General features: G+C 47.7%; 1 protein-coding gene across 5 annotated transcripts in view; it reads right to left on the minus strand.

Annotated features, from left to right (window-relative positions):
• The window catches only part of HECTD1 (HECT domain E3 ubiquitin protein ligase 1), a 4,301,832-nt gene that overhangs the window by 2,687,327 nt on the left and 1,592,248 nt on the right, over positions 1-22,257 (minus strand). For all 5 annotated transcript variants that reach the window (XM_044073821.1, XM_044073824.1, XM_044073822.1 and 2 more), the window contains exons 14-15: positions 449-583; positions 222-361 (exon numbers count right to left, since the gene is read on the minus strand). In XM_044073821.1, the coding sequence (XP_043929756.1) occupies positions 222-361; positions 449-583 (275 nt within the window). The remainder of the gene's footprint in view (positions 1-221; positions 362-448; positions 584-22,257) is intronic.

A 22,257-nucleotide genomic window follows, 5' to 3' on the forward strand; every position in this document is an offset into this window, starting at 1 on the left:
AACCGACGCCAGACCTAGACTTTGGAACTCTGGCTGACTGCGGGCAGCCTGCCAGCATGATAACCCAAGTGTAATGACTGCAACAGTGAAACACGATGAACATCTTGTTTGCTTACCGTTAAAAACAATGTGAAACAATTCTGTACATAACTAGTCTGTGACAACACCTGGGATTTCTTTTTAACAGAGGGTTTTGTACAAGTACCAATAGAAAGTCTTACTTTGCATTTGTTCCAATCCAATAAATAATTCCATTTTCATCAAAATCATGCTGATGTCTAAAAGTAAAACTTTGACCTTCACGGAGTTTCTTCACAAAAACAAAAGATGATCTCTCAAAATCGTACCACTGCTTTGCTACCTACAAAATAGGAAACAAAAAGTCATCCAAAGACTGACAATATCAGAACTTCAGAAAATGATCACTTCACATAATCCAATCACATACCATTTTAAGGAGGTACTGCTCCAAAGATTCTACAGTAGCCAAAGGCTCCATCTTCAACATTCTCCCAGTTCGATCTATCAAACCTGTTTCTCCAGCAGAACGCTCCAATCGGAACCTAAGTCTTCTTGTGAGTATCTGTTGGTAAAATTTATGAGAATAAATATCAATTCAATATGTAAAAAAGAGATTAATACACCATATAATGTAATTTGTGGCAAAGTCTTCATTGGGCCTACAACTAGAATTTCCTCTCCTGCTTTCCCCTGAATGGCTATTTTTCTTCTCAGCTTCCACATTCAGTAATGTGTGCACCTTCTACTGCCAAAATTATGGAACACTCTGAACTTGGACAGCATGCCTAGCCTACGGTGAGCTCCAGTCAATTCATTTGTCTGTGCAAGAATAGTCAATAATAAGATGAAAAAAAAGTAACAATAAAAGCAATAAGCTTGTAATCTATAGCAAAAGAGTTCTGCAACCTTGTAGAATGGAAGCAGAATGCACCATGCATGTTTTAACAGAAGTGTGATCTCTTTTTGTTACCTTAGTTAAAATTTTAAAACGCATACAATTATACTCTACACTTAAGTAAGCTTTAATTATCTAAATTGTATTTTTTTTTATTTTAAATGTTTTGCTCTGTATCATCCTGTCTGTGATGTATGAAATTAGCCAAGTACATTCTCATGAATGGTTCTCGTTCTTTAGTGAATATATGTATGGCTACTATTATATATATGGTCTCTGGCTGAAAAGGGTTTACTGACCAGCCTACCAATGCAGGTAATTAACTAGATAAAATGTTTTACAAATCTCTGTATGTGAGCATATATGGCATAAGACATACACACACGCATGTGTCTGTCAAGTGTGCAAATGTATACACACACACACACATTTTATATGCATGTATATGGGTCTACTTCACATCATCTAAAGCCAATTTGACTGACTTTCATTTCACCGGAACCAACTCACCTAATTTTCAAAACACTGAAAACTCATTTGACTGAATCTCATTTCACCAAAAGCTTACAATGCTAAATTTCAAGACTAAACGTTAAACCATAAACAAACATACTCACAAGACTAATAACTACCTCTTTCCAGAATTTAAAAAGTATTTACTTACCCTAACAGAAACCGGACAATATAAAACCAAACTAAGTGGGGGGGGGGGTTATCCCACCACACCTCCCAATGGAGGAGGCTGTGCCCCCCCAACTATATATACCAACTTCAGGATTGCACTACAGTGGGGAACTTTTACTTATCTTACAGTACTCTACATACTGCCACTAGTGCTAGGGACTCAAACATCTGCCATAGTGCTTTAGATACTTCCCATAAAAAATGTAGACACACATACCCACATTTCAAAACACTACAACACTACTTTCTACATGAATATTGGTCTTCTGACAGTCAGCACTGTAATGAGATTCAGTCAAATGAGTTTTCAGTATTTTGAAAATTAGGTGATTTGGTCTCGGTGAAATGAAAGTCAGTCAAATGGGTTTTGGGTGATGTGAAGTAGACCCAAATACATATATGGATCTACTTTATATAGTGAACTTAACATTTTAACTTTCAGATGATGAAAACCATATTGAAAAAAACTTAAAATAACGAACTAACGCAACATTGCATTTTCCCTCCAGGAAACTAACCCAATTGGCCACCAACAATTAAAATAGAAATGTAAGCAAACTGAACCCACCAAAATGGGGAGACTTTGCTCCCCAAACCACCCCTAAATATACCAACTCTGAGAATGCACAACAGTGGAGAAAATGGCAAAGTTCATCATGGTGGCCAAGTGGTTAATTTCCCGAAAGGAAAATATGATGTTCCAGTTTATTTCAAGTTTTCAGCAATGTGGTCTAGATCATCTGAAAGTCAACGAATTGGTAAGTCGACTACATAAAGTAGATCCATATATATATATATATATATATATATATATATATATATATATATATATATATATATATATACACACACACATATATATATATATATATACTGAAAATAAAAAATAAAAAGAGAAATACATTATGGCTCACAGGAGGAAACCAGAACACCTTTATTTAGCGCTTTTGTCAGTTGTCAGCAAATGACTTCTTCAGAATAGACCGTCAACGTCTTACAAACAGGTAAAAGAAAGAAATGGCAGCTGTTGCAAGACAAAGGCAACACTAGGTTGGCAAAATACTTTATAAATAAAACCACCAAATCCAATACAAGAATCGAAGCAACGTCCTTCCAAGGCAAGCAATAAAATCACAGTAAACCACAGAATTAAGCGCTTTCATCTGGTAGATGACTTCTTCAGAATACAAATACTGCAATAAGAACATGTTTAAATACAATGCTTAACCAATCACATATTAACTGATGTCATTTCCCCTCATTAAAATGCATTATAAAACCTTATTATAAATCAAAGTAAAAAACGTTTACATAAATCCATACAGGAAATTGTTCTTGAAAAACTCTCATTAACAATATATATTAATAAATAAAAACATTGATTTTAATTTTAACAAGGAATATATAGAAATTCTGTCATTTAACCCAGGGGTATGATATGCATCTAACCTAATTTGCCATTTAAGTTCTAAAAACTCGAGATATTCATTCACAGGTCCCCCCTCCCAGGGTCCCAAGTCCACCTGCTCCAAAATAAAAAATAAAGAACGAGTAGGTTCAACAAGCAAATGCTTGTATAATGCATTCTTTTCGTTTTTGTTTTTAATATCATAAAGGTGTTGATATATTCTGTTCCTTAGGGCATTCTTAGTTTTACCTACATAAAAGCTTGCGCAAAATCTGTACATAGCCAAATAGACAACCCCTTTACTATAACAGTACATCTTTTTTGTGCTGGTAATGAACCCAAAATTTTTAAACTTAATTTTATCTATATTCATAACATACGGACATTGGGCACACCTCCCACACTTAAAGGTACCACCATTATGTATGCCAGATTTAAACCTTTCAAATAGTCCCTTAAAAGAAGTATCTCTTTTATAAACCACTGTTGGTTCATTTCCAAGTTTCCCTGATAATTCAGAGTCAGCATCAAAAATTCTCCAGTATTTAACAATAATATTTTTAATATCTTGAAAATTAGATGTATAGGTAAGGGAAAGCACCCATCCAAAATTATTTGTTTACAATCATGATGGTTTGCACTTTTGGTAGCCACCTGCCCTAATAAAGCAAGAAAAAGGCCACTCATTCTCTTAGTCCTAACTTCATTAAATATATCAGTGACAAAGGTTTCAGGGTACCCCCTTCTACAAAACATGTTCTTTAATATGTCACATTCTCTCAGAAAATCCCCAAAATAAGACACCATCCTGGCCAATCTTATATATTGGGCTTTCACAAGGGCTTTTTTCTGATGCAATGGGTGTGCACTTGTGTAATGTAAAAGTGAATTTGAATAAGTTGGCATACTATATAATTGGGATGTGCCCTGGACCGTCCTGCCCTGATAATGCCCCCCCCACCTGATCAGGAAGGCATCCGTTGTCAGAGTAGCAACCGGAGGGGGTGGAACAAAGGGTCTTCCCAACAAGAGCTGAGGGGAAGACATCCACCACATGAGATGATTTTTGCACGCCTGCGTGATCATAATGGTGCGAGACATTGGAAGTTGCTGATATGACCATTGAGTAAAGAGCATCCATTGAAGGATCCGCATGTGGAATCTGGCTAATGGAAGCAGAGGTATGGCCGCCGCCATAATTCCCAACACTTTCAGAACTAACCTGGCTTTGATTCTGTTGTTGTTGAAAAGGAGTGAGACCAGTTTGTGAATGTCTGTTATTCTCTGATGTGTTAGTCTCGCAGACATGTCTACTGTGTCTAGATTTGCGCCTATGAAAGTAATAGCACGACAAGGCGACAAAACAGACTTTTCGCAATTTATTGAAATGCCTAACTTTTCACAAATGCGAAAAGTGTAATCCCTGGGCATCAGAAGGAGATGCTTGGTGGGAGCTGTGAGGAGCCAGTCGTCCAAATATGGAAACACCTGGAATCCTTGTCGTCTCAGGTGAGAAGCTACCACTGCCATGCATTTGGTAAACACCCGGGGGGCAGTGGTGAGACCAAAGGGCAGGGCCCTGAACTGAAAATGACTGGTTCCCAGCCTGAAGCGGAGGAATCTTCTGGAGCGTCTGTTCATTTTTATGTGATAGTACGCATCCTGAAGGTCTATAGAGCACATCCAGTTTCCTTTGCCCAAAAGGGGAAGGATGGATTGCAGCGTGACCAGTCCCCTGTTTTCTTTGGAACTAAAAATAACCTTGAGTAGATTCCGGATCCTTGCTGGTCTGCTGGAACTGGCTGAATTGCTCCTTTTGCAAGCAGTTTTGAAATTTCCAAAACCGCTAGATCCCTTTGAGCGGGTGGAACATCTGGAAGGGATTTTTTTGATTGGTTTGGAATGCGAAGAAAGGGGATAGAATAGCCTTTGGAAATGATGGACTGTACCCATTTGTCTTGAGTCAGGGATAGCCAGGCTTCTGGGTACAGTGACAATCTTCCCCCGACTGCCTCCGAAGGTGGGCAGTCGGGCAACACCTCAGGGATGCTGAAAGGGCTTGTCAGAGAAGGCTTCCCGATTGCCCTGGTTCTCGGACCCCCTGCCCCTAGGGCGGCGTCTACCATTGTTATTCCTGCATCTGCCTCTGGCGGAAACGACTCTGTCGCCAGGCGAAGTCCCTTGAGATTGTTTACGGAACCACATCTTTCCACCTTTCTGGCCTTTGGGGTAAGGCCTAGAAGGAGTAGAAAACGGACTCCGACGGCAGAAAGGGTCTTGCCATCAGTTTCGCACCTAGTCAAGGTTTCTTTCACTTGTGGACCAAAGAGAGATGATCCATCAAACGAAGAGTTAGTGAAAGACGTCTTGAAGGGGTCCGCAAAATTGCATAGCCGCATCCAGGCATGCCTACGTAAGGCCACACCTGTCCCTGCGGCTCTACTCGCTCCATCAGCCGCGTAAGAAAGAAGGCGCATGGAGGAGTTGGTTATGGAGTTAAGGGTAGCCAGCTGCGTGTTCATCTTATCTTGAAAACCCGCAGCTGTAGGGTCCTTTAACATTTCACTCGCTTCTTTGATCAAGTCCCTTTGAAGACGAGTAAAATGGCATAGGTAGTTCAGCGAACGCATGGTAAATGTCGCTGACGAGAACATCCGCTTCCCATACCTGTCCATGGACCTAGATTCCTTGTTAGGTGGATGGACAGGTACTGAAGGATCAGCTAGCTCCTTCTTAGTGGCAGCAGCTACCACCACAGCATCCACAGAGACTCCTTTTGTCAAGAACTGTTTGTCTGCTGGTGCCGTTATGAACTTGGAGGGTCTCCTGGGAGTGGGGTCCACTGAATCAGGAGCCGTCCATGCCTTCTTAGCAACCACCTGCATGAGGGGGTCAAAGGGGGGGGACACCCAGGAGGTGGAAGGGCGAGAGCCAAACGCCTCAAGATACACAGATTCATCCTCCGAAGGGTTGAGGGCTGGCCAATTTCCCCTCTGCTTCAGGATCTCTAGAATGTCTGCAAATGAGACATCTTCAGAAGGGGAACGGGGGGGAACCCTCAGAATCATCTAAATCTGTGTCAGATGTGATGGACTCAGGTGAGTCAATGTGTTTCCTCTTACACTTCCTCTTCCGAGGGGCTCTTCTGCCAAATCAGGAGAGGCCTCGAAGAGGATGAAATCCCCACAGGGGCTCCTGAGGAGCTGGCTCTCTGCGGTCCGGGATGAGGGAGTGAGTCTACTTGACCTGAGGCACCGTGGGGAGGGGCGGACGGAGCCGACTGTGGAGTAGAGCCAGGCTCTAACACACTCCGCATGACCTCGAATGCACCCCTGTCAGGCAAAGCCAGAGGTCCCCACTCCGAGAGCTAAGAACCTCCCTCGGCACCGACAGTGATGGCTCGAGGCCGATGTCGAGCCGAACTCACCAGCGCCAAGCACCGAGGGAAAGGGGGGTCGGACAAGGGTCCGATGCCACTCACCCCCTCGGAGCCGACGAGGGAAGTCTGGCGCCGAGATTCTTCCAAGGAAGAAATCGGAGCCGACGACGGAGCCGAAGACAATTGTATCGGCTCCGACGCTATCACAGTCTCGGTTCCGACGCGACCCGGCTCCGAGCTCAAGAGAGTCGAAGGAGGAATATATTGATGGACAGGGGCAGGCATCGACTGATGAGTCGGGCTCTGAAGCATCTGAGCCAGTGCCTCGGACTTAAGAAGTCGACTCACTACCCTCTGAAGGTCATGATCCGACAGCCTCGATGACCTAGAAGAGTGAGATCTTTGGCTCCGTTCAGACAGCAGGGGAGATCCTGGAGCCGAATGAACGGAGCCAAGGGATGGTGACCTGGACCTCTTCCTAGTTGTCGGCTCAAGGTCTGGTGAGCCGACACGGAATTTCTAATACCTCGGCTCCAGCCGAGCGAGGAACCACAGAAACTGTGGACTGAGACTCATCGGCTCCAGCCGGAGCCAATGTAGGCAGAGGTTTAGAAACCTTAGGTCTCGGCTCAGTTGTCGGAGCCAAGACCTAGATGCCTTAGAGGGCTTCCTGTAGACACAGAAAGGGAATCCTCTGGCTTGAGTAAGCCCCTTAAAATTAACTTATTTTTTCTTTCCTGCAGGACCCTGGGGCTGAAGCCATGGCAAACAGCACAGGAGTCCTGCAGGTGCAAAGGTCCCAGACAGTAGACACAAGAAGTGTGAGCGTCTGTCAGAGACATTTTCTGACAGCACGCATCACACTTCTTGAATCCGGAGACCTTTGCTTCTTTAGACATCTCAAAAGGTGTAATCACACACACAGTCACAAACACACTAATTACACCCTGTCTAGTTTAACTTAAAATAAAACCACTAACTAGGTTTTTTAAATTAAGAAAATATAACACACACACTCCACTAGGGAAAGAAAAAGGCCTGTAGGCCCAAGGGAAGAACTTAAAGTTCTTGTGGGAAAAAAACAGGAATTTTTAAGAAAGGGGATAAGAATTCCTCTAAACTAAGGGAAATAAGTATAAATATTAAAATTAAAGGGGTTTTAATACACTAACTTTACAAGAAAAGTCACTTACCAAGAACCGGTAGAAAACCAACACCTCGATAGCTGTAGCGGCAAACGAGATCTGAGGTAACTCTCGCCTAGCATTGTGGGATATAAGGGGAGCCTCGAGCCGGTGGAACCAACTCTCGAGCTTTTAGAGTGGCCGAGTCGGAGCCGAGGTCGGCTCCGAACCCATCCAGCAAGAATAAAGGCGAGATAGACAACTTAACATATAAGATTATGGTGTAGTTAAGATCCCTTGCAAAACAGCAGTGGCAAAACCTGCTCGGGATCTGGAGTATAAAGGTAAATTATAATGCTTGGCAAATGTATGCACGGAGCTCCAAGTAGCAGCCTCTAAAATGTCTTTGGTAGCCACTCCTCGTAGAAAAGCTGTGGTAGTCGCTGTAGCCCTTGTAGAGTGAGGCCTGATGTTTTCTGGAGTTTTCTTCCCATGGTAGGAGTAACAAAATCTAATGCAATTTCCTATCCACTTAGAGATTGTCTGTTTTGAAATTGCTTTTCCTTCCATTCCTGTTGCATATGCTACCAATAGCTGGTCAGTTTTTCTATTGCCCTTGGTCCTGTCCAGGTAGTAACGTAATGGTCTATGTACATCCAAGGTATGCAACAGTCTTTCTCCCTTGTTCTGTGTGTTGGTTAAGAATGTAGGTAGGTGGATAGCTTGGTTTAAAGATACCCTGGAGACCACCTTTGGCATAAAAGTAGGATTTGTTCTCATGGACATTCTATCTTGATGGAAGATCAGGAAGGGCTGTACTGCCATTAATGCCTGTAGCTCAGATACCCTTCTTGCTGAAGTGATTGCAAGCAGGAAAGCAGTTTTCCATGATAAGTATTGTAATTCTGCTGTTGCTGCTGGTTCGAAAGGAGGGAGTGCCAACTTTTCTAGCACAAAGTTCAAGTCCCAAGCTGGCAATGGTGGCTTCCTAGGTGGTTTTACATTTTTAATTCCTCTCAGAAACTGCCTGAGCAGAGGATGTGAGAAGACTGGAGGATCCAAGTTGTATTCTGCTGAAATAGCTGATGCATGAATCTTAATGGAAGAATAGGGCAGGCCGTTGTGGAAGAGCTCTGCCAAGTATTCCAGGATGTTGGCTATGTTTACCAGTGACACATTTTCTCCTTTTGCAGTACTCCAAATGTGATATCTTTTCCATTTTGCTGAATATTTTTTTCTTGTTGAGGGTCTGCGAGCCTCCAAGATAATGTCTTTAACGCTTTGGGATAAACTTGGGTTATTTGGTCTTATGCAATATTCCAGGCAGTCAGCTGCAATGTTTTCAGGTTTGGATGCAGGGTGTTGTAGTTGTTCTGAGTTAACAGTAAGGGAACCAGTGGTAGAGGCCATATTTGTTCCCGAGACATACTCCTCAGTAATGGGTACCAATGTTGCCTTGGCCAGTCTGGAGCTATCAGGATGATCCTTGGACGGTCTTCTTTGATCTTCAATAGCACCTTGTGCATCAAAGGAAGTGGTGGGAATGCATATGCGGTCAGGTTTTTCCAACTGAAAGATAGGGAGTCCACTTTCCAAGCAAGTGGATGGTACGTCCTTGTGCAGAATTTCTTCAGTTGGTGATTGCGTGGGGATGCAAATAAGTCTATTTCTGGTAGTCCCCATTTCCTTGTAATGGTTTTGAATATGTCCGGATGCAGCATCCCTTCGTGGGCATCCGTGGTAGTTCTGCTTAGTATGTCTGCTAGTATGTTTTCTTTTCCTGGCACAAAAATTGCTTGTAACTGAATGTTGAGGCTCAGGGCCACATTCCAGAGTTCCATTGCCATGCGGCATAGAGGGTACTAATGTGTGCCTCCCTGTTTGTTGATGTACCACATAACTGTGGTGTTGTCTGTCCTTATCAACAGTTGACCTTGTCGAAGAAATGGTCTGAATGTCTGAATTGCCAGTTTTACTGCCAGCATTTCCTTTTGATTTATGTGTAGGTGCAGCTGGTCTTGAGTCCATAAGCCTTGTATGCACTTGTCCAGCATGTGCGCCCCCCAACCGAGGTCTGAGGCGTCCGTTGTGATGGTCTGGCTTGGTTGAGTGCTGTGGAAGGGCAGTCCTTTGTTTGATTGACAGGCCTGAGCCCACCATTCGAATTCTTGCTTCAGGCATGGGATTATTGGAATTTGGGTTTCTAGGCTGTGCTTGTGCTGAGACCATAAATTCCTTAGGTACCACTGTAACTTTCTCATATGCAGTCTGGCATGTGGAACCAAAATTATGCAGGATGCCATGAAACCCAAGGCTTGCAGGACTTTCCATGCTGTTAGCTGGTTCTGTTTTGTTAATGCCAAGAAGTAGAGAGGGAGTTGCTCCTGTTTTTCTACTGTTAGAAATGCCATTTGTTGTGATGTGTCCAGCTCTGCACCCAAAAAGGTTATCCTTTGGGATGGTATCAGCCTTGACTTTTTTATATTGACTGTGTATCCCAGGGCTTGCAGTAGATAAATGACCCTTTTTAAGTCTTCTGCTAGTTTGTTTTTGTTGTCCGCTTGTAAAAGGCAGTCGTCCAGGTAAGGGTAGATTTGAATTCCCTGAAGCCTGCAATGAGCAATTACTGATGCCAGGCATTTCGTGAACACTCTGGGCGCAGTAGATAAGCCAAAGGGCAATGCTGAGAATTGATAATGCTCTGATCCTGCAAGAAATCCGAGGTATCTTCTGCAATTTGGTCGTATGGGGACGTGCAGGTATGCCTCCTTGAGATCTAGAGTTACCAGCCAAGACTCCTTGCCCAACATGGGAAGAAGCTGCTGTAGGGTCAGCATTTTGAATTTTGGGACAATGAGGTATGTGTTTAAAGCGGACAGGTCGAGAATAGGTCGCCATTGGTTTTCTTTTCTTGGCACCAGGAAGAGCCTGGAGTAAAATCCTTGTCCTTGCTCCATAGATGGTACCTTTTCTACAGCTCTCATCCCTAGTAAGTGAGTTATTTGCTTTAGAGCTTCTGCCTTTTGATTTGGAGGTAGGTTTGGCATTCCTCTCTTCCTTGGTACAGTATGGAAGTGAAACCTGTAACCTTGGTCTATTGTCTGCAAAATCCACTTGTCTCCTGTGATGTAATGTCAGTTTACTGAAAATAAGGCTAGCTTTCCGCCTAAGGGTGCTTCTAGTTGTTCCCTGGTAGGCGGTGCTAGAGCCAAGTCACTGTGATTGTCCTGTAGTCGTGGTGGTGGCTATATCTGTGGCTGTACCTCGCTGGTTGTTAGCCTGCCACTGACGTCCCCTGTAGGCACCTCTGGATTGACCCCTGCCTCTTGAGCGCCTATTCCTGCCTCTCTGAGCTTTGGAGGTGTCTGGAAAGGACCAATTCTTGGAGGGCCAATTCCTGCTAAACCTTGGAGGTTGGACCTGTAAGAAATCTTTGACTGTCTGGACAGATTTTGCCTTCTCTTCCATCTTCTTCAGTACCTGTTGTGCAGGAGAGCCAAACAAATTGATCTTGTCCATGGGAGCATCCAGTAGCTTTGATTTAACATGATCTGGTAAGGGCTGCTCTTTTAACCATGCATGTCTTCTGATCACTGTGCCAGTCATGGCTGATCTAAAGGAAGCCTCCAGTGCATCATAGCCGCATTTTAAGGAATGGTTACTGACCTGCTGAATGTTATGTACCATTTCCTGAACAGATTTTTTGTCTAATGGTTCATCTGAGGACAGCTTTTTAGTTAATTGGTCTAACATAAATTCTTGATACTGGATCATGTGGAATTGACAGTTCAAGGCCCTAGCTGAAAGAGTAGCAGAAGTGTAAACTTTTTACCCCATCTCTCTAAGGCCCTAGATTCCCTTTCAGAGGGAGGGTTTTGGTAGAGGTAGCTGCTACAGCCTTGGGTCCCTGGGAGATAGTTTCGGGATCTGCAAAAGGGGCCTTATACAAATGATAATGTGTGTCCGGAACCCTGCAGTACCTATCGGGCTTAGCAGGGGCCGGAGGAAGAGAATCAGGAGCAGTACAAGCATCATTAAAAGCATCATCCACAACAGTAAGTACTGGAGGAATGGCTAAAGGCCTATGCTGTGGCAAATGCAAAAAGGTTCTAAGCCTTTTTCTAGAGTATGAAAAATCCTGGCCCTGCCATTGAAATTGTTCCCTCATAGCATGCAAGGTTTCCCCAAAAGAAAATTCCTCAGGCGGAGAGGCAGAAGGAATGGACTCTTCTGCATCAGAGTCCTCATAAGGAGAAAAAGGGGCCTCTGGAGGGTCTGAATTATCTGATTCGTCAGAGGAGCCATCTGAAGAAACTGGCTCAGGGGGCTCTACTCTAGTCCTCTTCTCTGGAGGTGGGTGAGAGGCCCTGTCTGGAAGTGGTTGGGATCCCCGGATCAAAGAAATGAGATCCTCTGCTAGACTAAGCATTTGTGAACTAGAACTGGGCCTGTGAGAGGGGGTCTTAGCAGGCACAGTTTTGGTAGTTTTTGCTGCTTTAGCCCTGGCAAAGGCCTTAATCGACATGGATGCAGGAGGCCAAGCAGCTCCACGTGCAGGGGTAGAAATATCCAAAGGGATAGTATCTGATGAATCCTGTGAACCTGCAGGAGCAGGTGGGATTTCAGTAGCAGATTCAGCCAAGCTGGATGAGGCCTCGGTAAGTGGTAAGCTTTCGGCCGAAGGAAGAACCGTGGACTCTGTTTCAGCCGAAACCGAGACACTCGCGGTTGGCTTAACCGCGGTTTCGGCCGAAACCGCAGACCGCGAGTGTCAGTCCTTTTCCTTGCGTTTTTTAGAAATTTGCGTAGTCGGAGTATCCGACGGCATAATGTAAGCAAAAGCGGAGCCGAAAAACTCTTCAGCAAATTCAGACCGACGTCTAAGCGTTCATCGGTTGAAAGAAGCACAGGCTAGACAAGCTGCTACGTCGTGGTCTGGGCCTAAGCAAGGTAAGCAGTAAGAGTGGAAATCTTTATGAGGTATTTGTTTCCCACAATTTAAACAGTTATTCACTTTTTCTGACATCGGCTGAGGCAAGAAAGAGTCCCCAACGGGGTACTTAGCTTTTTAGAAGTCTTCGGTAGTAGTAGAAGTATTCGGTAGTAGTAATCTCTGGTTCTGACCGACCGGCACTTGCGAACAGCTTCTGCTTCGGGCGCCACGCGGCAAGAAAGACTGTGGAAAATGGCATCGGCTGATGCCTTTATACCCGAATAACTGCAGCTATGATGTAGGGTGAATTGCGACACCAGCCGAGGCCAGACCCAGACTTTGGAATCCGGCCGACCGAAGGGCTGCCTGACGACAGGACAACCCATTTGTAAGGACTGCAGATGCATCCTTGAAGGACATCCAGGTTTGACGAGGCCAGAATGGGGCAATGAGGATAATCCTGCTCCCCAACCGACTGGCTTTCTGTAGAAACATTAGCATCAGGGGGAGAGGTGGATAAGCATAAAGCAGACCGGGAGGCCAAACATGCACCAGAGCATCTCTCGCGGATTCCCTGACTTGGGGAATTAAAGCAAAATAGCTGTTGCATTTGGTGTTTGAGGGAGAGGCGAAGAGATCGCAACAGGGCTGCCCCCCATTTGGCAAAAATCTGATTCGCTACCTGCGGACTGAGAGACCACTCGTAAGGAGAAAGGATGGTGCGACTGAGTTTGTCCGCCAGGATGTTGGACCATCCCGGAATGTGCATTGCAATGAGAAAATGGTTGCTGGAGATCGCCCATTCCCATACTCTCATGGCCTCTCAACAGAGTGGGTAAGACCTGGTTCCCCCTTGTTTGTTGATGTACCAGACAACCGACATGTTGTCCGCCTGGATCGCAATCGTCCCTACGTGAAGAATGTCCTGAAGTGCTTGCAACGCTAACAGCACTGCCCTCATCTCTAAGACACTGATATGCAAAAAGGTCTCCGTATCGTTCCACATGCCTTGGACAGTCCTGCCCGGAGTGCCCCCCCACCCGAGGCGGGAGGCGTCCGTGGTCACCGTGGCCAGGGGAGGGGCCATAGAGAAGGGGCATCCAGTGTGGAGATCCGGAGATTGCAGCCACCACACGAGAGCCCTCTTGCAAGCCGTGCTGAGGGAAATGGGATGATTCAGAGGGTAGTGAAGAAAAGACCACTGGACTTGGAGGGTCCACTGTAAGACCCTCATGTTGAGACATGCCATAGATAACAAGTTGATTGCTGCTGCCATAGAACCTAAAGCCCTCAGGACCAACTCCGCCGGAGGAGATGAAGATAGAAGGATGGCCCGCACTGAAACCTCATGGTTCAAAGTCTCTCTGGGGTTAAGAAGGCTACAAGACTGATTGTGTTTAACCTGGCCCCGATGAAATCTATGACTCGGGTCGGGGTGACAGCAGATTTGTCTATATTTATTGTGATCCTTAGCCAGGGAGCAAGGCGAAGAAAATGATCCCTGGCTGTACAGATTAGATGCCTTGTCGAGGCGGTCAGGAGCCAGTCGACCAGGTATGGAAAAACCTGTATTCCCTGGAGCCTCAAGTGGACTGCTATCACTGCTAACACTTTGGTAAACACCCTGGGGGCTGAGGAGAGACCAAAGGGAACAGCCTTGAATTGGTAATGACTGGCCCCTAGCCATAAGCGGAGAAACCTCCTGGATCGTCTGTCCATTTGAATATGGTAGTACGCATCCTTGAGGTCTATCGAGCACATCCAATCTTTCTCCCATAATAGGGGGAGAATAGATTGAAGAGTGACCATCCGGAACTTTTGTTTGGCTACTGAAAGGTTCAAAAGGTAGAGCTCGAGGATTGGCCTCAAGTCCCCCGTCTTTTTTGGCACCAAAAAGAACCTGGAGTAAAAACTCGATCCGAGCTGGTCTGGGGGGACGTGTTGGATGGCTCTTTTTTCTAGGAGCTGCCGGATTTCCGCAGCTGCGACCTCCCTCTGATTGGGTGGGACATCAGGGAGGTGTTTGGGGAAGAGAAGAGGGCAAGAGTATGGGATCTGGTAACCTCTGGATATGATGCGAAGCACCCAGCGGTCTGTCGGGATGGACTCCCAAGCTGCCAGGTGCCTCAAGAAATGCCCCCCGACTGCCTCCAGAGTGCAGCAGTCGGGCAGCCCTTCAGGGCTGTTGCGTGGGCCGATCAGAAAAAGGTTCTCTGGACCCAAAGTTCTTCGGGCCCCCTCTACCTCTAGGGCAGCGTCTTCCCTGTCCTCCTCTGCCGCAGAAGGACTGGGAGTCCGGAGCGGACTGGGATTGTTGCGACTTCCGGAACCACATCTTCTTCTGTCCCTTTTGGTTCTTGGAGAAGGACCTCTGGGGAGCAGAGAAGCAGACTCCGACGGCAGACGTCTTCCCGTCCTTTTCGCTCTGGACAAAAGTGTTGCGAATGGTCTTCCCAAATAGGGCAGAACCATCAAAAGGGGCACTTGCAAAAGACTCCTTGAAGGGTTCCGCAAAATCACAATGCCAGGCCTGACGCCTCATGACGAGACCTGCTCCGCTGGCTCTAGCGGCTTCTTCCGTGGCATGGGATAGTAGCCGCATAGAGGTATTGGAAATGGACCTAAAAGTGGCCATACGGGTGGAGTACAACTTTGTCCTCCGCCGACATGGACTCTGGGGGCGATGCAGCGTATTCTTTAATAAGATCCCGCTGCAGCCGAATAACGTGTGCCATGTAATTCAGTGACCTCACCGAGAAGGATGCTGAACTAAACACCCGCTTCCCTAGGTGGTCCATCGCTCGGGACTCCTTGCCCGGGGGGTGGACAAAGGGGCACTCCTGAGCTAGTTCCCTCTTAGTGGCCGCCGCCATCAACATGGCATCTACGGGGGGGACCCTTGCTCCAGTGGGGCCTGTCGGCAGGGGGACTGAGGATCCTGTCAGGGCATTTCGGGACTGGCTCCACAGTGTCCGGCTCCTTCCATGCCCTGGTGGTAATCAGGTCCACCAGGGGGTCGGCCGGAGGGGACACCCAAGAGGAAGAAGGGCCTGCTTCAAATGCCTCCAGGAACACGGCTTCGTCTGAGGTCGACTTTGGGGCAGACCACCCCCCCTCTGATCCTAAGCATTTCCATGATGTCCCCAAAGAGGACATCCTCGGGGGGGTGACCTTGGGGAGCCTTCCCCCTCCTCCAAATCCGTGTCTTCGGTTAAGGACTCAGGGGAGTCCAAGTGTCTCCTCTTGCACTTCCGCTTGTGGGGGATCTCCTCGGGGGGGTCCGAGGTGGCCTCACCAGCAACATCCTGTTCCAAGGGAACGACTTGGGACATAGAAGCAGGCTGTCCCTGGGGCCAGGTGATGGAAGTCACACGCAACAGAGGAGGAGTGCGGGGCGCAGCTGTGGCAAGGACCGGGGGCCTGGAAGCAGTCGACAGAGCCCTCTCCACCACGTCGAACGCCGAGGGAGAGCCGCTCTCTCTGGGATCCGAGAGCGGACCCTCACTCGGATCAGACAGGCGGATTGGAACCAGCGCCGAAGCAATCGGATCCGACGGCCCAGTATGCACCGACCTGGACGGCGCCAAAGGCATACTGAAACCCTTGGATCTGAAGCTCAGCCCTCGGTTCTGAGAGCTTGGATCCGGCAAAAACGGACCCGAAAGGCTCGAGGGAAGAGTCGGCGCCGAAGTACTAGAGACTATCGGCGCCGACCCACCCCCGGTTCCAAGGCTGCCCGGCTCCGAAGGCTCTGAACCCGGGAAGCGGGATGGAGAAGGAGCTATCGGGGCAAAGAAAGGGGTCGTGCTCCCCCCCGGAGGGGGGTAGGGAGGCAGGAGCACTCCCATCTGCAGTTTGGCCTGGAGGAATCTTCGCATCATCCGGTCCAAGTCTGTGTCGGAAAGGCTACCCGTAGATCTCGAAGAGGCCACCGAGGCGGGACGGGAGTGCCACCTCAATGACCTCAAAGGAGATCAGGTCTCCTCCTCCTCAGGACCCGGTGAAAAACAAGGGGACCGGATCCGAGAAGGAGAAGACCGGGAAGCCTTGGAGGGAGAAGACCGCTTAGCCAGGAGGGGCCAAAGCAGAGGCCTCGGCCCTCCGCTTGTGGTGCTTCTCCCTCCTCTTTTCTTTCCTGGTCTCCCTCTCCTCCGAGCCTACAGCGGGAGGTTGAGTCCCGGCCAGGGGGAGAGAGGCAGGAGTGGCCGACGAAGCCGCGGAGGTAGCCACGGTAGGACCGAAGCCGAATCTGGGGGCAGGAGACCCGCCAGGATCAGCTTGGATCTCCGGTCCTTGAGTGCCCTGGGGTTGAACGCCGTGCAGATGGTACACCCAGAGGAAAGGTGTCCAACCCCAAGGCACAGAACACACAGAGTGTGGCCATCAGCCAGTGAAAGCTTATTGCCACACTCTGTGCACTTCGAGAAGATAGGTTTTGGGGCCTCAGACATTTTAAACTAAAGAAACATGCACGCTAGGCCCCAACACACACACACAGACCATAATGAACCAGCGAGGAAGAGGGTGGGAAAAAAATATATATAAACTAAAGAAGATTTAAGCTAAGGGAAACAGGTACGGGCCTAACACACAATACTCACACCAAAGTATAGAAAAAGTAAAAAAAAATGTTCTATTTTTTCTCTCATAGAAACCACTACGACGGAGCTCAAGAATCCAGCTGCTGACAACAAGCACGGCAAACTAGATCTGAGGTCAGTCAGGGTTGGCAGGGGTTTATGGGTAGAGGGAGGAGCTAGGAGCTCGGATCCAAGCTGCTGAAAACTGCCGGCTCGGATCCGAAGTCGGATCCGATACCCACAGGTTGCTGCACAAATGAAGTTAACTACTTCAGATCAGTTAGTTATGTACTCACCATAACGATCGATGTATGTGGTCCATCTCGCCTATATTCATTACTGATGGGTTCAGAGCAGAGAATCGGCTCCAACTCGGCCGATTATGTTCTAGCATGAAGTCTCTAATTGGCTGGGCTAACTGGTATCCCAGGATGCACCTCACCCCAACCCCCAGATCTTGCTGGCATACATCGCAATCACTCCACATACACAAACCTTACTAAGAGGAATATCACCCACCAGGAATAAGGAATAAAACCAATTTTGAAGGGTCTCAAAGCAATTTTCCTCCAAATCCTTCAGGCAGGGGGCAGGTGGGAGGGTACGTAAGAATGTAGGTGAGATGGACCACATACATCGATCGTTATGGTGAGTACATAACTAACTTATGTTATGTGGTCCTATCTCGCCTGCATTCATTACTGATGGGACAGCGTCCCTAGCACCTCTAACCCGGGAGGCTCATAGGAAAATACTCCTGAGAACCGTGGAACCAAAGGAAGCCCGGCCTCGAGATGCCACGTCCAGCTTGTAATGAGAGATAAAGATGTAATGAGAAGCCCAGGTGGCTGCTGCACAAATGTCCTCCAAGGAAAGCCTGGCATGATACGCTATTGAAGTCGAGATAACCCTGGTGGAATGAGCCTCAACTGGGAAAGGTAAATTTCTGCCTGCTAATGAGTAAATAAAGGAAATGCAATCCTTAATCCACTTAGAAATTGTGCACTTGGAAACAGAGCTATCCGTTCTATTCTCCGAGAAGGACACAAACCATTGATCCGATTTTCTTACATGTTTCGTCCTGTGTAAATAGAATCTTAGTTGTCTATGTACATCCAATTGATGAAATTTGAACTCTGCTTTGTAGGAGAAGTTGGGAAAGAACACAAGTAACTCAATGGATTGGTGGAGGTTAAACGTAGAAGACACCTTAGGGAAAAAGGATGGATTAAGTCTCAAAGATACCCTGTCCTTATGGAAGATCAAATACGGGGGCTTAATGGACAACACTTGAAGTTCTGATACTCTTCTAGCTGAAGTGATCACCACCAAGAAAGCTGTCTTCCAAGATAAGAATTTTAGTTCGCAGCCGGCTCAAAGGGCGGAGAAGTGCTGGCTTGAAATACCACATTTAAATCCCATGGCATGACTGGTTCTGACACAGAAGGGCAAAGTAACCAGGCTCCTTTCAAAAAGGCCTTGCAAAGTTTATGGCCCATAAGAGCGGGCTCATAAGATACATGGAAGTTAGAAATGGCCGCCAGCTGCACCTTAATGGTCGAGGGAGCGGAGCCTTGTCGGAAGAGCATAGCTAAAAAGTCTAAGACCGATATAGGGGCTGTGAAAGGGTCCAGGCTTTGGGCCTGAGCCCAAATGGAAAATCTCTTCCATTTGCTAGAGTAAATTCTTCTGGTGGAGGACTTGCGACAACGATAGGATATGCACCACCTCAGGTGAAAGGGAATGTAGTCTAACTATTGATGGAAGTGGAGCAGCCAAGCTGTCAACCCGAGGGACTGTAGGGAGGGGTGGAACTGTCCCAACTTGTGAGTCAATAGGTCTGGCACTGGATCCAGAGTCCAAGGACCGACCACTGTGAACCGGCGAAGGAAGAGGAACCAGACTTGGCGGGGCCAGTGTGGAGCAATTAGAATCATCTTGCTTCCCAAGTAAATGGCTTTCTGAATCACTCTTGGTAACAGAGGAAACTGAGGAAAGGCATAGAGCAGACCAGGAGGCCAACCGTGGACTAGAGCGTCCCTGGGTGACTCCCCCCGTGGGGGGAATCAGAGTGAAGTAGTTGCTGCATTTGGCATTGAGAGGACTGTCAAAGAGCTCGCAGCAAGGCTGATCCCACCTGCTGAAGATGCGAGTCGCAACTCGGTTGCTCAGAGACCACTCGTAGGGCATCAGAATAGCTCTGCTTAGCCTGTCTGCTCTCACGTTGGATTTTCCCGGAATGTGCGTTGCGACTAGAAACCGTTGGGAAGACACTGCCCAATTCCACACTCTCATGGCTTCTCTGCAAAGGGGGTAAAGACTTGGTTCCACCTTGCTTGTTCAGGTACCACACAACTGACATGCTGTCCGAGTGAATAGCAATCGTTCCCCGGGGAAGAGAGCTCTGGAGTGCTTGCAACGCTAATAGCACTGCTCTCATCTCTAGGACATTGATGTGTAAGTGTACCTCGTGATCTTGCCACGTGCCTTGGACCGTTCTGCCCAGATAATGCCCCCCCGACCCTATCTGGGAAGCGTCCGTGGTCACTGTGGCAGCAAGAGACAAGGGAACTAGATTCCTCCCCTTGTCCAGGTTGAAAGAACATAGCCAACAACGGAGATCCTTGTCTGCATTGTTCTGTGAGGAGAATTGGATGAGAAAGAGGTAATTTTTGAAAGGACCACTGGACTGAAAGGAGCCACTGGAGGATCCGCATGTGTAGCCTGGCTAAGGGTACTAGTATGATGGTCACCGCCATGGATCCCAATAGCTGAAGAACTAACCTGGCTTGAACCTTCTTGCGGGGCAACAAAGCTTGGACCTGAGATTGCAACACTGTTATTCTTTCTAGAGGTAGAAAGGCCCTCATTTGAACAGAGTCTAGCTCTGCGCCTATAAATACAACACGCTGTGAGAGCAGCAAGGCAGATTTTTCCCAGTTTAATGTAATTCCTAGCCTTTGGCAAAGGGTTATGGTAGCCTCCCTGGCTTGAATGAGGAGATGCCTCATGGACGAGTTGACAATGGAACCAAGGGTAGACAAATTGGGTGTTAATAGTCTGCGCTACCACCTCAGGCATGTTACCTGTCAAGGTATCTCCCAACTCTTTGAGGATATCTCTCTGGAGCCGAGTAAAGTGACAAGGGTAATTCAGTGACCACAGAGTAAAGGTAGCTGAAGACAGGGTACGCTTCCCATAGCGATCCATACTCCTGGACTCCTTGTTAGGAGGATGGATGGAGGAAGACGCCTCTGCAACTTCCTGCTGAGTGGCTGACGCCACCACCATGGCATCTACAGGGACCCCTTTTGTCAAGAACTCTTTCCCTGGGGGAGCAGACAGGAACTTATTTGGACTGGGCACCGGTTCCATGGAATCAGGGTGCTCCCACACCTTTCGACAAATCAGGTCTAAGAGTTCATCGAAGGGTGGAGACACCCAGGAGGCAGAAGGTTAAGCTCCGAAGGCCTTGAGGAATATAGACTCCTCCTCAGAGGGGGGCTTGGAGGGCCAGTCGCCTCTCTGGCTCAATATCTCCAGGATGTCGGAGAAAGAGCCATCATCGGAGGACGACTTAGGGGACCCCTCTGCATCTTCAAGGTTGGTATCCGAGGTGATGGACTCGTCTTGGGAGTCTATGTGCTTCCTCTGGCACAACTTCTTCCTGGGAGGCTTCTCAGACACAGACTCTGAGGGGCCCTCAAAGTTGGGGACCACCCATGGGGGTGTCCTCAGGCCTTAGAGCTCCGCTGTCCACAGATGGGGGGAGTCAGAGGCGCTAGCCGGGGTGTATGAGGACGGAGTGACCGGTCCAAGCAATGTCACTGACGACCTGGCCAGTGCACGCCTCATGGCCTCAAAGGCTGGCCCCCCCCGAATCAGAGGACTGACCCGTCTCCGAGACGACAACCAGAGTCAGGGTCCCCCTAGCCGAAGCGCCGAGAGGGAGACTCGGGGCTGACAGAAGTCCCGATGCATCCCCCTCGGGCCCGACCGAGGAAACCAGAGTGCCGAAACCAGATGATGGAACCAAAATGGTTGGAGCAGATGACGGCTCCGATAAACCCGCCAGGGGTATCGGAGCCGGCGCAAGGACATCACTCGGCGCCAAGCACTCTGGCTCTGATGACACAGTGGTGCTCGGAGGAGGAATCATCGGTACCGACAAGGGCGTAGGCTCCAGGGCCAGTAGGAGCTGAAAACAATTTGGCTAACACCGGCGACTGAAGGAGCCTCTGGACCACCCTATCCACATCCAAATCAGACAACCTAGAAGATTTGGAGAAAACTGAAGGAGATGAGGATCTCCTACCTATGGACTCCTGTCTAACACTGGGTGACCGGCTCCGAACTGGCTCCAAAATGATCGGAGCCAAGGTCGACTCCAGTACCACAGATACCTCCTGCGGCCCCGATGACAATGGAGCCGAGGAGATGGTATCCAAACCAGAGCTCTTGTCCTGCGGCTCCGAAGCCAACAGAGCCAAGGAGGTTGTAACTATTTTCAAAATCTTCTCTGGGGCTCCGAAGAACTAGATGGAGCCGGAGATCTTTTCTTAGTTCTGGTAGATTTAAACTTGCCAGTAAAAGAAGCAGACTCTAGAGCCTCTTCAAAAGCGGGCTTGACTAGGCCCTTCAAAATCAGTTTATTTTTCCTTTCCTGCAGCACCCTAGAGCTGAAGGAATGGCAGACACTGCATGTTTCTTGTAAACGAATCGCACCAAGGCGATAAACACAGATGGCATGCCCATCTGTGATCGACATTTTAGAGGCACACAGAGCATTTTTTAAACCCGGAGGGTATATGATTCTTTTGCTCTTTCGACATGTCCAACAATATCCAAACACTCAACAACAAACAGGAAGAAGGCGGGAAACACCACTGGAACTCTAATTTAAACGTTCCCTAGGAAGGAACCGACGAAAAACACACTAAAGAACGAAGGCGAAGGAGAGGACTAGGACCCTCTAAATTAAATGGGCCTAGCCCGCCAAACACAAGGGAAACCCCACACACACTACAAAAAATCTAACTGAACAGGCTCAAACACAGACAAAACGCAATATAGCTATGAGAATAGCTTTTAGTCTAACAGAGATGTACAAAACTTTAGAAAGTTTAGTAAAAGTGTACTTAGCCACAGACAAGCTCAAGACCACGTCCTAACTCGAGCGGCAAATGAGATCTGGGGGTTGGGGCGAGGTGCATCCTGGGATACCAGTTAGCCC

The sequence above is a fragment of the Protopterus annectens genome, chromosome 6.part0 (assembly GCF_019279795.1).
Source record: "Protopterus annectens isolate FY-2018-M chromosome 6.part0, PAN1.0, whole genome shotgun sequence".
NCBI classification, from domain to species: Eukaryota; Metazoa; Chordata; order Ceratodontiformes; family Protopteridae; genus Protopterus; species Protopterus annectens.